At 36.9% G+C, this 18,929-nt stretch overlaps 1 protein-coding gene across 1 annotated transcript in view; it reads left to right on the top strand.

Moving 5' to 3' along the window:
* CERKL (CERK like autophagy regulator) overlaps positions 1–18,929 on the top strand; it is a 108,812-nt gene that overhangs the window by 27,714 nt on the left and 62,169 nt on the right. The window contains exon 2 of the mRNA XM_036107916.2: positions 13,139–13,381. Coding sequence (XP_035963809.2) covers positions 13,139–13,381 — 243 coding nt within the window. The remainder of the gene's footprint in view (positions 1–13,138; positions 13,382–18,929) is intronic.

Raw genomic sequence — 18,929 nt, 5'->3', positions numbered from 1 at the left:
TTTTTAGAAAATCTCAGATTATGTGTATTTGTTTTTTTATTGACATGTAATTGACATAGAACATAGAAATTTCAGGTGTAGGACATAATGATTGGATATTTGTATATATCCTGAAAGGATCACCAGAGTAAGTTTAGTTAATGTCCATCACCATACATAGTTACACATTTTTTCTGTTATGAGAACTTTCAAGGTCTACTCTCAGCAACTTTCAGATATGTAGTATAGGATTACTATAGTCACCACGCTATACCTTATCTCTCCATGACTTATTTTATAACTGGAAGTTTATACCACTTGGCCCCCTTTCCCCCATTTTGCCCACCTCCCCCCCCACCTCTGGTAATCATCAGTCTGTTCCTTGTGTCTATGAGCTCAATTTTGTTTTTGTTTTTTAAATTCCACATGTAAGTGGGATCATGTGGTATTTGTCGTTGATATTTCCTTTCTCAGCACAGTGTCCTCAGGGTCCATCCATGTTGTCACAAAAGCCAAGATTTTTTATTTTTATGGCTGAACAATATTCTATGTTTGTGTGTGTATCACATTTTCTTTATAGTCATCCATCTATGGACATTTAGGTTGTGTCCATATCTTGGCTATTTTAAATACACAAAAACAAATGTGTATTTGTTTTAAGTTTGCTTTTGTACGGTTAGTGTATGTAGTTTCTGGCAATTTCTCTTTATCTTCCCTTCCTCCCACACAGGCAGTGATTCCTTGACTACAGGGGTGCCATTTCTGGCATCAGGAAAGTAGACTGATTTTAAGTACAGATTTCCTGGAGGCTGATCAGGTGAATCTCTTCCAGGCCATTTCTGGATGGTCAGGATTGTGGCATTCTGTTCCTGAGCTGTCTTGGCTCCTCAGATGAACTCCTTCCTCTCTGGTACTAGGATGGGTCTCTTTATCAAGTAAAAATAACTACTTAGTCTCTTTGTAATGGCTCATTGTGACTACTGTGAGGTAATGGGGGATCTGATCTGCACAGTAGGGTGTTGATTGATAGTAATGGCAGAGGTGAAAGCAAAGTTGGTGTGACAATCTTTGAGCTCCTCAGAAGAAAAAAGTGTCTGGGAGTTGAAATATAAGGCCCTTTACCAAGCAGAAGGTCCAGACCCAGGCTTTTTTAAGGCACTGGCAACAGAAGCTATCACTCTGGCTCAGATATATATAGTCCTATTCCCAAAGCCCAGCAAGTTCCAGGCGATGAAAGATGAAAAACTCCTTAACTTTTGTTCTCATAGAAACAGTTGTCCATGGAGATTGTCAAATTCATATTAGCATTTAAAAAAATTTTTTATTTGAAGTCGATTTAACTAACATACTGTATTAGTTTCAGAGGTAGAATTTAGTGATTCATCAGTTGCATACAATACCCAGTGCTCATTACTTCAAGTGCCCTCCTTAATGCCCATCACCCAGTTACCCCACCCACCCACTTCACGTCCAGCAACCCTCAGTTTATTTCCTGTAGTAAAGAGTCTCTTATGGTTTGCCTCCCTCTGTTTTCATCTTATTTTTCCTTCCCTTCCCCTATGTTCGTCTGTTTTGTTTCTTAAATTCCACATATGAGTGAAATCATACGGTATTTGTCTTTCTCTGACTGACTTATTTCGCTTAGCATAATACCCTCTAGTTCTATCCACATCGTTGAAAATGGCAAGATTTCATTTTTTTGATGGCTGAGTAATATTCCATTGTATATTTATATACCACATCTTCTTTATCCATTCATCTGTCAATGGACATCTGGTGTCTTTCCATAGTTTGGCTATTGTGGACATTGCTGCTATAAACATTGGGGTGCATGTGCCCCTTTGAATCACTATGTATCCTTTGGATAAATACCTAGTAGTATAATTGCTGGGTCATAGGGTAGCTCTATTTTTAACTTTTTGAGGAACCTCCATACTGTTTTCCAGAGTGACTTTAACGTACACACAAAAGTGCCTGGAATATAGCAGGTGTTCAAATATGTTGAAATAATAAACTTTTGGGCTTAGCCTAAACTATTACAGTCTCGTCTTTAGCCCCTCCCCCATTACCATTTTTGAACCATCAGTTAGTATGAAAAAAAATATAACTTAAGTTCTTAAAAGGCTTTGAAAGACCTTTGTGCCTTCATACTCTGGTAGGTTAGGAATTTCTGATATATGACTGAATCTCAACTGCGTACCAGGCCATGGGATCTCAGAGGGACTGGGAAATGAAGGATGTTTGTTAATGTGCTTTGATAGATGGTTAATGTTTGAAAAGACTGGAGTCAAGAAGACCTTCCATTTGCTGGAAAATGAAGGAGCAAAGGTTCAGAGGTTGAAGTGCATACAGTATGATTGAGATATTATCTGACTGATGGTAAAGATAGTCAATGACAAACTTTTATTGGAAGCCAAGCCTGTGTCTGAAGCATAGAGCTGGGTGCTAGGATACAGAGATTAGAGACGAGGAGGACAATTAAGATACTGTTGAAGTGATTTTCTGAGAATAGAAAAAGGAAGACCAATTACCATACTTCTGAGGTTCAAGGGGTATATGCACAAAGGCCATCCGGAGTGATGTATATAAACTGTATATCACATGAACTGATACACATACCTGAACTGATAATGCCCCCCAAATGACTAGAGTATGAGGTTAAGATGAATCAAGGCCCTATTTTATTTATTTTTATTTATTTTAATTTTATTAGTCACCATACATTATCATTAGTTTTTGATGTCAAGGCCCTATTTTATATTGGTGCCGTTTATAAATGTTTTTCCTAGGGAATTGAGACGGAAGTGGAGATATAAAATACAGACAGAGGCAAATATCTAAGTAGATCATAAAGTTGAGGAATAAATAGTCCCAATGAAAGGAGCACATTAGTGCTCCTACGGAAGTGAAAATGACCAAACCCAATCACATTGCGTGATAAGGCCTGCTTTAGAATGTGATCAATGAATATGAAATATAGAATATGAAATCTTGAAATGTACTTTTATTTTGCTAGGTTTCAGATGTAATAGGGACTCGAAGCAGAGTCTAAAAATAATCTAGTATTTTAGATATTTGATTCAAGGTGATTAAAGATGAAATGCATGAATCATGCAATCTTTAGGCTATATTTTCTTAAGGTTAGACCTATGCTCACCATACTACAGACCAGGGGTTCTTGAGCTTTTCAGTCTCAGGATCACTTTACAGTCTGAAATTATTGAAAACCCCAAAGAGCTTTTGTTTATATAAATTATACTCATTGGTACTTATTAGGAATTAGACATTTAAAGTATTTATTAAATATAACGGTAATAAATCCATTGCATTTTAGCATAAAATATTTTATCAATATTTTCTAAAATGAAAAAAATGCTACTTCATTATCTTAGATTTTTTCAAATGTCTTTAATAGAAAACTTAGTTGACTTTAATAAAATGCTTAATATAAGACAGCTGAGTTTTCAAGATTGTGCTTACATTCAATCTGCTGTGAATATGTTGTTTTGGTTAAAGTTTATAAGGAAAATCCATTTTCACATAGATGCGTATTTGGAAGAAGGAAAGTATTTTAATGTTTTCAGATAATTGTGGCTATCCTTCTTTGAAACTACAACAGAACTTAAGTGCCAATTTATTAAGGTTAGTGACAATCTTGAATCTGGAAACATTCTAATGAACCTTTGTAGTCTATTTGAAAATTTATTGGTCTTTCTTGCACTTTGAATGAATCTTTTACTCGTGCATGATTTTATTACATCCTGCACTGGTTATATGGAAAATTTGGTGTATGTACTAAGTTAAATAGAGCTGCCAGATGTTGACACATTATATTACCCAATATTTAAAAAATATCAGATATATTAATATGACCACCAGTCTCATGAGAAAATTCTTGTATAGGAAAGCTGTCAAGCTCATTGTCATAGATACAGGTTTTGTAAAATTTTCATTTTTGCTCTAAAGCTTGAATTTTGTCATTAGTACAACAAACATTTTTAGTTGTTTTTCTTGAGTGACTGGCTCACTTTGCTCATTTCCCAGAAAACGTTTGCCAAATACTTCTGAATACCATAGTCTGTCTGCCAGTCGATCTTTGAAATAAAAATAGTCTTCCACAAAACCAGCTAGTTCAACTGCAACTCAAATTGTATAAGTGCCTTTCCTGGAGAGAATCCTCACTTTCATTTGTAGCAGAACTGCTTTAAGCATATTTCCCATTTCATCTCACATAATATTAAAAAGAAATGTAGTCCAGGGTAGAGATTTTTATTTACTTTATTTATTGTTAATATTTCAGAGAGCGAGAGGTATGTGCCTGCATTCATGGGTAGAGGGAAAGGGAAAGACTCTCATGCAGATTCCCTGCTGAGCGTAATTCCTCACTCTGGGCTCAAACTCATGACCCTGAGATCATGACCTGACCTGAAATCAAGAGTCGGAGCTTAACCCACTGAGCCACCCAGTTGCCCCCCAGGGTAGAGATTTTTTAAAAATTAGTGTTCCTATTTCATCAAGGGCAGTTAAGCAAAATGGACCTTTTTATTTTTAAACTGGGAGTTCAAGGTTTGGTGAAGAATGCAAGAATTACTGGTAAAAGATAGTGTCACTGCCTTGATTCATGCTGACACCAGAGTTTTTTGCCACTTTTGCACCTTCAGTGCAAATGCCAACGTGGTGAAAAAGGCAACTAGCGGGGTGCCTGGGTGGCTCAGTTGGTTAGGCGTCTGCCTTTGGCTCGGGTCATGATCCCAGGATCCTGGGATCGACTCCCACATTGGGCTCCCTGCTCGGCAGGAGCCTGTTTCTCCCTCTCCCTGACGCTCCCCCCGCTTGTGCTTTCTCTCTCTCTGTCAAATAAATAAATAAATCTTAAAAAAAAAAAAGAAAAAGGCAACTAGCATGTTTAGTAGTAGTATAAAAATCATTTTGACCTTGTAGAACCTCTGAGACTCTACATTGAGAACTGCTGATGGGTGTTTTGGTTTAAGTGTTGAAATGATTGACCTAATTTGCCAGTTTCTCCTGATGATTTATTTGTATGTATAAAATAACAGTAAAAGTATAGACGTACCTTTTTATAATGGTAGAAATTTAGGGGAAAACTGATTTCTACAAGCTTGCCAAGATATAAGTTACATATGAAGGTAAAGCTTTAGAACAGAAAATTGTCTATGATTGGAAGTTAACCTGAATTTTCAATTTTATGCTTTTTTAAAGTATCAGTTTTATGTGGTGTTCATGATTGATTAAACAGAGCAAGTAATTTAAAATTGCTAACATCACTTTGTATCTTAGACATTAAATGTTGTTTTGAATAAGGAATTACGTGTCGTCTGTGTTTCAAATCTGCAAACCAAAGACATACTTTTATTTTTTTGACTGATGAGTTCATTTTGGACTTCTTAAAAGAAATACCTAAGTATCTCCAGGTGCTTAAATTCTTAAAAGTATCTAAGCTGTTTACACGTGATAAAAATAATTAAGTAGAAAAAACTGCAGACAGAAATTGAGCATTAATTTTTTATTTGGTGTGATAAAAATGTGAGTTTTGGGTATTGGATTGGCAGTTTCTCTATTTCTCCCTGTAAATGATAAGTTAAAAATTTCCTGTATAATTTTTTTTTTACTAGATAAGAATGCTATTTCTTGTCACTCTTGATATGTGTACGTATTTAGAAACTTTCTCGGCTAACAAATGTTATGTCATAATTCTTGAGGATAGTAATGCATTGTGAGGGTTTTTCAGTAAACTACAGGAGCAGCCCTATTTGTTTAAACCCTGGTTTAACCTGATTATTAACAATTAAATTGTGTTTTCTTCTTACAATTAAAGTGTATTCAAATTTATTGGTCCCCTGCTTCATAGATTTATCTCAGTATGTGGTGTATTCAAACAGAATTTTGTATTTTTAATTAGGGGATTAGATAAGTAATTCTGAAGAGCCAAAAAAAAAATTGTTAGACATCACATTGCTTAACCATCTAATATAGCATAAGCGTGTGTATACACTATGTTGTGGGAGCCATCTATCAGGCAGACCTGTTTTTCAGGCAGTATTTTAAAGAGTGGACATGTGCAGAAACTGTGAGCACAATTAGCGCCAAGCAGATAAATCCAGCTCTAATCCTGTTTACGGTCTGCATCAGACAGATGTGCCAAGATTGATTTAGACAAGCCCTAGGCTTACAGTAATATTTTTAAAAGTGCCATTCACTGTTCTATTTTTGTTAAACCTTTGTTAAATATTCTTAAGTGTTGCTGGTTTTACTCTTCTTGTTAACCGCTGTAACCTACTCTGAGCAGGTCCTGCTTTGCTCTCATGGTGACGGGGTAACCTGCTAGGAGAGGTTATCTTTATTCCCTGTAATTAAATTGACTTTTTCCCCCAAGAAAATACAACAATAGGAAGTGGGTGCTGAATTAAATAAATAGCATGATATCCAATAGACATATACTTAAATCCCTTGCAAGAACAGATGGTCCCCAGTATCTCTGTAAGTAATGTGAGAGGACAGTTAATGTTCTGAAACAACTAGCTATAACCAATATGATACTAATGAACCAATAGATTTCAAATAATAAACCACATGCCACAAAGAAAAATTGTATGTCATCTGTAAGGTTTATGTTTTCAAAACCTGAAAAAAAGTATACAGAGGATTTCCATATTTTTATCTACTGTTATCAGATATTATTTTATGGATGAAGTTTTATTCCACATTTTTCACCAATAAAGTGATCTCTTAACATTAAGGTAAAATTAAAGTTGCATTTAAAATACATGCCCCAAAGTTTTGTTTCCCTTTTTTTTTTTTTTTTTTAACTCCTCTTATACATGCTGTCTGCCTGTGTTCGGTTGTACATGGAAATGTGGCTTTTGCATACAGTTGTGAAAACACTTGCTTTTATTTGTGGTGGAAATTGGTTGTATTATAACAGCAGTGGCTAGCATGCAGATCCAAGCAGCTCTCTTGTGTATGAAAATTTAAGCAGAGATACAGGACCAAAATTTTTTTAGCGTTTATAAATTTATAAATAGTTTATATGTAAAAAGCAGTATTTTTTCTGGTTGACAGGGAGAATAAAGTGAGTCTGAATTATTCCTAAGGTATTACTACAAAAGGGTATAGAGAAGTGGTCGATTTTATAGACCCATAGCAATAGTCTTCTCTCTCAGAATGGTTTTTTCCCCTTTAATCTCGTTTCTCATAAATATTTGTGTATTCTAAGTGTGTCCCAAAGAGTAAGTGTTTTGGAGTGGGGATTGAGGAGACACAATGACCTTGGATTTTTCAGTTTATCCTATCAGATGATCTCCAGAACCTTCAGCCTTCACTGGGGGGTTAGCCTCAGGGTTTTCCACCTAGAAACCTGAGGAACCTTTAGCCTTCGCTCTCTTTCAAGTCTGGGAAACCAGTGTTCCGCTGTCCCACAGAGCCAGCTGGTCTACTGCTCGTATCTTAAGAACTTCAAAAACAAAGACCTAGAAAAGCACCACCTAATCTGATACCTGATTAGTCTGATTAAACAATAGTTAGGCAGTTCCAAGCCTTTAAATAAAAACAGTTTAAATTCAAGTTCACAGAATTCTAACAAGTTTTATTCCTGAGGACCATATTCAGAATGAAAAAACAGTTTTCTGTAAAAGCTGTAATACTATACACATCTTCAAGTGTTAGGAAACAGTTATATTCAAAATTAAATGAATCCCATTTTAGAAAACTGGGTGGATTTACTTTCGTAAATGATTAACACTGCAGAAATAACAGATCAGAAATTCTACGTAGGAAACTGGTACCTGAGAGATTGATAGAGCTGCTGAGAAAAAGGGTGAAGAACAATCGTCTACTGTTAGAAATTTGTTAAATGTTTTATTCACAGATCAATTATCCTTCTTCTCCTTTCAAATAAAAGGTAAACCTTTGCTCTGAACCTGTAGGTCTTTCTTTTAGTCTCTTCTTGTCACCTCAGCAAAGAGACCATTCACTTAAAAACCCCAAATTTGAATCTGTGGGCAAATGCAGGAAAAGAGATGAGAAGCCTGAGCAAGGAAAGCAGGAACTAGGAATCAGAGTTACAGGGGTTCTGAGAATGTTCACTCTGTGAGCTCCTGGTTGCTACAATCTCACTTTCCGTTTCTTCGAAGGTCACCTCAGTCTCTGATCAAGTACTGCTCTGTTAAGGGACACATTCATTGTCTTGCTGGTAGAGACACAATGACAGTTTGCCTGGTGTTTTAGGTTTCACTAGATTTAAAAAACGGGTCCAGAGGGTCAGATGAGGTGTTTATATTGGCCCAGTGTTCTTAAGGAGTTTCGGTTAAGACCCCCCAAAGTGCTTGGATTGAAATCGTGGGTCTGCCCCTACCAGATGTATGACCATGGACAAGTTACTTAAGCTGTCTGTCCTGAATTTCTTTTAATTTAGGAAACCGCATCCGCTTCATAGGGTTGCTGTGAGGATTAAACAAGATAATAGATGTAAAGGGCTTAGGGTGATGTCTGGCATAGAGCATGTGCTCAGTAAATATTAGCTATCCTTTTAAGGGAATGGAATTTTAAAAAAACAACTAACATGATTAGGAACTATTTAAGGATGAGCAAAGGAAACCATCTTCTTCAATTGATTACAGAAATATTCTCATTGTAGAAAAATTAGAAATTCATATATGCAAACTAAATCACAATCTGTTCCAAGTTTTTATATGCATATTCACATATATGTGCATATGAAAATATACTACACGTACATGATGTATTCAATAAATATATACAAAACAGTAATGGAAATATGCTGTGCTATTTTAGACACCTTTCTCGTCCGATTTCTACATTTTAATGGCTGAATAGCATTTTATTATATGAATAGATTTTATAGAACCAATACTATTACTCATTTAGTTTGTTTCTAAGTTTCACGCAAATAATGCTTGGGGAAGCATTCATTTAGCTAAATTGTGCATATTATTTATTCCCTTAGGGTACATTCCTGAAAGTAAGTTGCTGGACCAAAAATAGGTGTATTTTAAAGCATTTTTCCTTTTCTACATTTAAAAAAATAATAAATGTAATGCTGATTACAGAGAGGGAAGTTATGGAGGTTTATAGGAAAAAATTAATCTCTTACATCCACATATTTCTCTTTAATAGGTAACCAGTATTAAATTTGTTGTGTGTTCTCTACTTGAGTTTGTTTTTCCTTTTTAATGAAAGTGAAATTAAATCCCTCCGATTACTTTGTACCTTGCTTTTATTCTACTTCTTCATATCTCTTGCCATGAATGTCTCTAGAGTTCTGACTTGCTATTTATGAGCTGCAGAAAACTATGATTCAACCATACTCCTATTGAAGAACAGGAACATTGCTTTAAATATTTCTGTTATTATAAACACTGCTGCAATTAACATTTTGAAATCTTTTGATACATATTCCCAACTTGTTCTCCAGCAGTTACCATTTTTGCATTCCCACCAGTGCTGGGATTGGTTCCTTTTACCCCTACCATCATCGAGCATGATTTTTGATCTTGTGCCAGTCTAAAAGGCAAAAACTGGTATCTTGTTGTTTTAATTTGCATTTCTTTGATTACTAATTAGATTGAACTTTCTCATATGTCTATTGGTCAATTTGCATTTCTTCTTTTGTGAAATGCCTGCTTGGGTCTTTTATGTACTTTGCCACTAAAGTGTTTTGTTTCTTGATTAAATAGATTATTTAACTGTCATGTGTTGCAGTTATTTCTGCCCAGTTGGCTTCTGCTTGTGACATCAGTTTATGGTTCTTTAGGTCTTTATAGGCGATGGAATAATTTTTTTCTTTCTTTATTGAAGTATAATTAACATATGGTGTTTTATTAGTTTCAGGTAGGCATTGAATAATTTTTATGTGAAGTATCTCAGTCTCTGTATGTCTGCTTTACTGTCACTCTTAGGGCTTTACTAATTTATGGTTATATAAAGTTCTTTCTAATCTAGAAATACTGGTCTATATTATGAAATAGGGTTCTATTTCTTTTCCTTTTCAAAAGATTAACCCGTTCTAAATCACCTTTTACTGAATATTTCCCATTGAGCTTAGATGCCACCATTATCCCATTAGTGACTTTTTAAATGTATACAAGTTTCTTTGAACCATTCTTTTATCTATTCCTAGATGTTTTAATTATTGCAGCTTTACAAAATATTAATATCTGATCAGGCATATACTCCCCCCTCATTACTGTACTTTTAAAACCTTTTCTTCATTAATATAATACATTTATTACAAGAAGATTTGCAAATCATTTGATTAGGTTCCTTGCCCCTTACATCAAAGAAAATAACATTGAGATTTTGATTGGAATAGCATTATAAGTAGTTACTTAATACTGAGAATACTGGCATGGAAAAAATGTAATCTCAAAACTTAATAGGTGTCCATTTGTTCTGTTCTTTGTTTCTCAGTATGTTTGGAATTGCATTTTCCCCCCACACAAGTCCAGGATCATTTTGCTGAATTTATTCCTAGGTATAATATGCTATTTGGCATGGGATCTCTTTATCCCCATTTTGCCTTCTTCCTGGGTATTGATATATTTGTAACCAGCTTCCTTACTGGGTATTCTTATTAGATCTAGTGATTTTAAATAGATTCTTGTGGATTTTGCAAACATATTGTGATATCATCTGTAAAAAGTTATGATTCTAGTCTCCCTTCGGCCCCTTCCACCATTGTCTTTTCTTTTTCTTTCATATAGTATTGACTAGAATAATTGGGAATAGTAAGAGTGATAAGTATTCCTGTACTGTTTCCAGAAGTTCTTCTGGTTTTTACTACTAAGTTGTATCTTGGATGTTGGTATAGTATCTTTAAATTTTCAGTTTATAAGAGGCTTTAAATTAGAACAGTCATTGAATTGTTTACTGCCAAAGTAAAGCACACACAGGGTAAACAATTCAGATTATAATATAGATCTTCCAGTGAAAAGAGGACTTTATTTCATCCTTTCCATTTTTTTCTTTCCCTCAATGGTTCTTGGTTTCCTTTCATCCTTCCTTGGAGCTCTTACTTATTGTATGTTATACTACATAAAAAAATTAAATTTGTGTGAGAGACAAGGTCATAATCAATATTACAAGATTAGCCTGGAAGGAGCACCTTTGACAAGCCTGCTTCCTTTCATTCTTGAAGGTAGTAGAAGGATGTAAGATCTCCTTGTCCCTCCCAAGTGTTGCCCGGACCCTGGCCGGATGTCTCTGGGTGACAGTGGAAGTGCGCCATACACAGACTTGAAGCCTGAGCTTTCTAAGGAAATGACAGGCCCAACAAATTGACTTGGGGTCCACCTTATCCCACCACCAGAACACTGAGAAAAGGGCTTGTTTCTTTTTCCATGGTATGTGTGCTTTAGGAACAGTCGGACATAGTTTGCAGAATGGTTGGGAGAGGCCCACTCTGAGAATGCAGGGAAGCAACTTCCTTAGGCACCTGAAGTCCTTGCTCCAATGGAGAAGAGCGTGTCTGAGCAAGGACTAGGGGAGCTGAGGGAGGGCCTTGTGTGGCTGCTCTGCCCTGCGACTCTCTCTGCATCGGCTTCTATTGACTTTTTCTTCTCTTACCATGGGTCATTTTTTTCCTGCTTTCTTACATGCATTGTGATTTTTTTTTTTTTTTAAGATGTATTTGAGAGAGGGCGCGAGTGCAAGTGGAGGGGGGCAGAGGGAGAGAATCAGCAAGCAGACTCCCTGCTGAGTGCAGACCCTGACACGGGGCTCCATCTCATGACCCAGGAGATCATAACCTGAGCTGAAATAGCTGGATGCTCAACCGACTGAGCCACCCAGGCACCCCATGCATGCATTGTGATTTTTTTAAAATTATTTATTTATTTGAGAGAGAGAAAGCACGAGCTGGGGGCGGGGGAGGGAGGGGCCGAGGGAGAGGGAGAAGCAGGCCTCCATGTAGGGCTCCATCCCAGGACTCTGAGAGCATGACCTGTGCCAAAGGCAGATGCTTAACCGACTGAGCCACCCAGGCGCCCTGCTTTTTTGATTGAGTGATTTTTGATTGAAGGAAAGGTAAAGCATTGTTTTCTTTAGTCCTTAGGGTAGTTCTCTCTCCCTGGCCTCTCACATATGCCATATATACTCAGCTGAAGATTCAAGGGGGACCTCTGCAGAATTCACTTCCCTGCAGTTTTCTCCTCTCCAGTAATTGGCCTAGTGAACTCAGTCATTGTGGCTTTCCTGGACTCTTCCTTCCTGCTTCACCCACAGAGACAACCAGACTCCGTCAGGGCTCCCTACTTACACGGTGGCCTGGAAACCCTCTGTAGGCAGTAGCCTGGGGCGCTCCTGGGGTACCTGTGTTTGCCCTCTCTCAGGGACCACTGGCCTGGGCTACCTCCATGTTTCACGTATCCTGCACACCATTTTAGTTATTTCAGGCAGAGAGTTAACTAGTCCCTGTGATTCCGTGTTGGCCAGGGTAGAAATTCTAGAAGTACTCTTTAAAAGTATAAAACACGCCGACTTTGAGAGTCCGTTGAAATGGTCTTTTACCACAAAACACGTTTTCTGACCTGTGGTTAAACATAGCCAGTAAAATTTCATGGCACTCTAAAATATAATCTGACTGTGGTAACATTCAGGTGGATCGATTTTTCTAGACTGGCAGGGATTCACCGTGTTTCATATAGGAATCTTACTCTGCTTCCTTTTTACACGTTTTACTTTACCTGGAATGTATGTATCCTTTTCCTTACACTTTGCCTTTCATAATTGTTATAAGCTCACTTCTGTTAGGGAATTGTCTTCTTCCCATTATTTTTTCCTGTCCCGATGAGGGCCAAGGAGCATCTTGCATAATGCTAATTTACTATTATTGAAATGTTGCTTTGTTTAAGTTCTTGAAATTCTTCTGTTGAATATCTCCAGGTTTTGAATGTCCTGGGACATCAATGTGACAGGGACTCAATGCCATTTTCTCTTTTTTCATTCTTGGGAAAATAGACCCAGTTTTTCTTTTCTTCCCTCCCCAACTCACACAGGGATTGACACAAAACACAATCAGTAAAATTAAACATGATAAAGATCTTGTGGGTTTTCACTTTTTGTTATTGATACATAGAAGATACGGACACAATGATTTTGACTGGAAAACTTAATTTTTTTTCAGGTGACTCCAAGTATGATGTTCAATGTAAAGAAGAATTTATTGAAGTCAAGGACATATTCTCTGTCAAACTGAAACGACGTTATTCTGCTAAGCAGCAGGGAAATGGTACTTTATTAGGTATCACACTCTTCATTTGTTTGAAAAAGGACCAAAATAAATTAGAAGATTCTACGCTTGATCTTATTAATTTAAGTGAAGACCACTGTGACGTATGGTTTAAACAATTCAAGAAAATTTTGGCAGGTAAGTACTCTTCATGGGAATTTTTACTGAGTCCAGTTTACTTGCTGTAGGTTATTAATCTGAACATGATACTGTATTTATGAGTACAACAATCCTTGATTATGTGAAAATAGTTTGTTCTTTTTTTTCCTAGTTCGCTGAGTGTTTTTATCATGAAAATTGAATTTGGTATCTGCTTTTTCTACATAGGTGTGATGATCATATTTTTTTCCCCTTCATTCTGTTGATGTGGTGTATTACATTGATTTTGGTATGTTGAGCCATCCTTGCATTCCAGAAATAAATCCTACTTGATCATGGTATATAATCCTTTTAATATGTTACTGAACTTGGTTTGCTGGTATTTTCTTGAGGGTTTTTATATCAATATTCATAAGCAATGTTGGTGTGTAGTTTTTCTGTTTTTTTTTTTTTTTCTTTTTTTTCCTTGTATCTTTTATCTGGCTTTTGGTATCAGGCTAAAGCTAGGCTCTTAGAATGAGTTGGGCAGTAATTCTTTTGAATGACCACTTCCATGAAGAAGCTTTGATAATCTGAAATAACACAGTTCTTAAGTAATTTAGTTCAGATGAATTGTTTTTGAAAGCATACTTATTTTTCTATTCCTGTCTCTTGAGCTTCTATTAGAATTATTTTCCTTCCACATATGTACTGATGGTAAGTGTGTATATGTACTGGGTGGCTTGAGGACAACAGTCTATAAGGGTTGATTTTTCTAAAGGTTAATATCCAGGGGACAGAGAATATATGTACTAAAAATATTATCTCATAATGAATTTAGTGTATCTGAAATTTCTAAATGACATTTATATTTTACATACTAAATAAAATGCATGAATACAAATATGCAATTTAGATTTCTAGAACATATCTAGTTAAAATATAATCAACTGAGTTTCAGGATTGATTTTTTTTTTTCTCATACATTTGTAAATCTTGTTTCCTTTCAGCCCATTTCTTTCTGTTTGCCAGATGGATCAGAGTAGAGGCAGCTGGTGTAGTTGATGGTGCAGTTTGGTGTAAGGTGACACAGGGCAGAGCGGGGTGCCAGATGAAGAGCAGCCACATGATGATATTAGAAAGTTGCAGGCCAGGCATCATTGATCAAGAAGACTGAGGACCCAAGCTGGCCAAGGGCAACCAACTGATAAGGTTATGCCCATAGACAGGAGCTGAAGTGACATATTAAAACTAGGAGACCCTGTTACTAAGTAACCCATGCTTCCTTGTTAGCTCCCCTGGGACCTTCAAGGCGAGCTGATTCTTTTAAGAAGGCAGGAAACGACAGAGGCCATAGTAGAGTTCATGTCTCTGGAAACAGTGAATATATATATTTAACTAAAAGCATTCCACTTTACCAGTGGGTTTTTTATAGTGTTTTATTTTAAATTCATGTGAGAAGAGATTCTAAAAAGTTTAAGTGAAAATGAAAAAATTAGTAAGTTCAGTAGAATTAAATTTCTTTGGGCAGGAGGTACTCATGAGACTCATGGTCTATAAAATAAGAAAGCCGTTTGATTAGGAGAGGCAAAGCTCTTCCTTTTACTGAGGGTCTGAGAAAATTTTCTCCCATGGGGCTTATGAAGGGCTGGCAGAGTGACCTAAGAGGCAACTTGCTGCATGTATCTCACCCATAAAACCAATAATAAGCCAGAGGACATCACAAGAAAGCTCAATTTAGGAAAAGCAATTTTATAGGAGTAGAGGGGCTTATTGAAACAAAACAGACCACATGTACACACACACACACACACACACACACACACACACAAAACATTGCCCAAATATTTTTCCAGCTTAATGAATGATGTTTTGGTTTGGTCTAGGATTAAAATCTAGGAAAATTACAGAGATGAATAAATTTATGTATCTTTTAGGATGTAATCTTCAGGGAATGTTACTTTTTGTAACTTTGATTTTGAGAAGAGTTGGAAAAAAAAACAAAAAAAATGATTTTGATAAGAGTTGGAGATTGTGAAATATATGAGGTCATATTCTCTGGCAAGTTTCCTGCAGGACAGTGATTTTTCTGATTCAAACAAAAAGACTGACAGTTGAAATCAACCAATGCAAACAAACAAAACAGGGTTGAAATCCTCTAATAAAGGAACCCAACCAAGATGGTCTGAATGAATGATTTTGCCCCCAAGTGGCCTTAGCAGGTCTTGTAGGAGGAGCCAATTCCTCCTCATCTCCATGCCCCACAGAGACATTCCTGTGTCGATTTCATTATATACAAATGCATGGCTACAACTCCAAATCTCTCTACCAAACTTTATATTATACCAACATTTCCTTTTTAAGGTTACAGTTTTAGAACATTTTTCTTGAGATATATATATGTATATATATATATTTTTTACGCTTGCAAATCCATGTGTGTTCATTAAAGTGCCTATCAACTGATGGGGCGCCTGGGTGGCTCAGTCGTTGAGCGTCTGCCTTCGGCTCAGGTCATGATCCCAGAGTTCTGGGATCGAGCCCCGTGTCGGGCTCCCTGCTCCGCGGGAAGCCTGCTTCTGCCTCTCACTGTCCCCTTGCTTGTGTTCCCTCTCTCGCTGTCTCTCTCTCTGTCAAACAAATAAATAAAATCTTTAAAAAAAAAAAAAAAAAAAAAATAAAGTGTCTATCAACTGAGAGACCAGCACAATTGGCTCAAGCCTCATTCCAGAAGTGGATGGGGGGCCTGTGTCTTTCTTGAGGGAATGAGGGTGATTGTTCTTCCTGGTCCTCTCCGGCTCTGATTTGCAGAGTTGAGTCTATTTTGGATTATCCTCCCGTCTCACACTCACTGTCCCTATTCCCTGCTACACTGCATCAGGATTGGCGGATGGTGATTGCTGATTTCCAGTTTTTTAAAAATCCCTACCCAAGGAATTTGTGTTTGCACGAGACTTGACTTAAGTTTAAGGTGGGGGTAGAAGAGGGCAATACATAGAAATGTACATCATAAAAATATAAATGACTTATGTTTGAATGTTAGACATCACTATTTTAAGTTCCCAAACCTTGCTTTTAACTGGTTCTGTGGCAAAATCAGATTTAAAAAAATACATTTTTGTATGGATTTATTTTGAATGATGTCTTTAATCAGCAAGTGGAATTTTTTTCCTGCCAGTCTTCTACATCTCCCCCCCACCCCCTTTTTTTTTCTGTGAAGATAAATGTGAAGAAAACATGAAAAGCCTCAGCTGGTTTTTCCTTTAGTCTAATTCATCTTACAATTAGAATTATAGTATATTTGGATATTAAGAATTATTTTCAAATATTCATACTTATATTTTGAACTGGAGCAATGAAACAGATGTGATGAAATTTTTTTTAAAGATTTTATTTACTTATTTGACAGAGGGAGACAAAGCAAGAGGGAGAACACAAGCGGGAGGAGTGGGAGAGGGAGAAGCAGGCTTCCCTCTGAGCAGGGAGCCTGATGAGGGGCTCGATCCCAGGACCCTGGGATCATGACCCAAGCGGAAGGCAGGCACTTAATGACTGAGCCACCCAGGTGCCAAGATGTGATGAATTTTTGAGGAAAGAACAAATAGGCAACACTAGAAGGAAGAAAAAGGCAACTCCCAAATATCTGAAGTTTTAAGACCTAGACAAAAAGTGACCAAAGTTTATATTTATATTTACATTTATCTTTATAAAAAGGGAGTCTTAAAACTCTTTCAATTTTTATTTGAAAATAAGTCCTCTTACATTTCAGTTTTTTAAAACACAGTTAAGCACAGTATCTTTTTTAATTCTTAGTAATAGAAAAGTCACCATAACTTTATTGACTAATAGGCAATATTAGGTTAATTCATCCAACACACATTTTGTATCAGGCCCTGTGTTAATTGCTGGGAATAGAAAAATAAATGAGATATATGCCTGTGTAGAGCACTCTTGCTCTGGGAGACAGAGAGGAAAATATGAACAGACCAATAGGGAGCATCACCATTGATCGATCATTGATTCAGAAATTAAAATCTTAAAAAATGCAATTGAATAAGGCTAGTATATCGTCACTGATAAGCCTAACATATAGTTACTGTGGTGGAAGTAATTTAATTGTTTTTTTCTGCCTTTTTTATACCTGTGATACAAAGATAAACATGCACAACCTTTAAATATAGCATGTGTGTACACTGGCCATGTTAATTTTTATTCAATTAGGGTGTGACCCAGACTCTGCATATTTGGGTTTCCTGGAAATGGTGAATTACAAGCTTCTCTGGACCCAGAGCCAACCTTTTCTTTAGAAACTATAACCTATACTTTAAAGCATATTCATGGGCTTTTTTTTTTTTTTTTGGAGGAAGGGAGAGAGAGAAAGAAGGGGCAGAGGGAGAGAGAATCTTAAGTAGGCTCCACGCCCAGCATGGAGTCCGATGCTGGGCTGAATCCCATGATTCTGAGATCATGACCTGAGCCAAAATCAAGAGTCAGCCACTTAACTGACTGAGCCACCCAGGTACCCCCATATTCATAGGCTTTCTGACAGGTACCCTACAAAAAAGAATAAAACAAAGTACCCCTCAGGTGATGTTCAGGGCCACTCAGAACTGAACGAGTTTATAGGAGTGAACTGGTTCATCTCCAGTGGAGGACTTAGCAGAAGGTTGAAGAAGTAAGGAAAAAGATTAAAAAAAAAAAATTCTGAAGTCTCATGACCAAGTAACTTGGAGAATGTAGTGTCCTAAAGAGAACAATGAAATCAGAACACTGGTTGATTTGAAGGAAAGATGTTCTGTTCAAGACACATTTGGGATATATTACAATATCCTGTTGGAGATGTTTAGTAGGCTGGTGTTTTGAGAGGAATACATGAGGAGGTAAAGAAGAGTTGATGTGATGGGCACGATGAAAGCTTGTAAGAAGTAGTAAGGAGTTATAAAAAAAAAAAAAAAAAGCAGAGGGCTAAATACAGAATCTTGGGTGATACTCATATATTAAAATAGAGAAGGGGAGCCTGGGTGACTCAGATGGTTAAGCATCTGACTCTTGATTTGGGCTCAGGTCATGATCTCGGGGTCTTGAGTTGAGCCCCCTGTTTGGCTCTGGCTGTGTGTGGAGCCTGCTTAAGATTCTCTGTCTCCCTGTGCCACCCCCCCACCCAACCTCTGCCTGGCTCATGCGTGCTCTCTCTCTCTCTCTAAAGAAAAAAAAAAAAAAGGCAGAGAAGACAAAAGCCAGAACAACAAAACAGAAGTCATGGTCTAAAAAACAAAAACAAGGAGCGCCTGGGTGGCTCAGCCAGTTAGCGGCTGCCTTCGGCTCAGGTCATGGTCCCAGGGTCCTGGGATCGAGCCCCGCATCGGGCTCCCTGCTCAGCGGGAAGCCTGCTTCTCCCTCTGCCTGCCACTTCCCCTGCTTGTGCTCTCTCTCTCTCTGTCAAATAAATAAATAAAATATTAAAAAAATAAAAAATAAAAAACAAAAACAAACCTCTAAAATAAGACCATTGAATTTTGTTGTTATATTTAGGTTTTGCTAATTTACTTGTAATATTTAATAGTTACCCAGAGACAATTAACAGAGGCATTTTTAGCACATATCTGGT

Source organism: Halichoerus grypus, chromosome 4, assembly GCF_964656455.1.
Source record: "Halichoerus grypus chromosome 4, mHalGry1.hap1.1, whole genome shotgun sequence".
Taxonomy (NCBI): domain Eukaryota; kingdom Metazoa; phylum Chordata; class Mammalia; order Carnivora; family Phocidae; genus Halichoerus; species Halichoerus grypus.
This window is presented reverse-complemented; position numbering and strand designations above follow the sequence as displayed.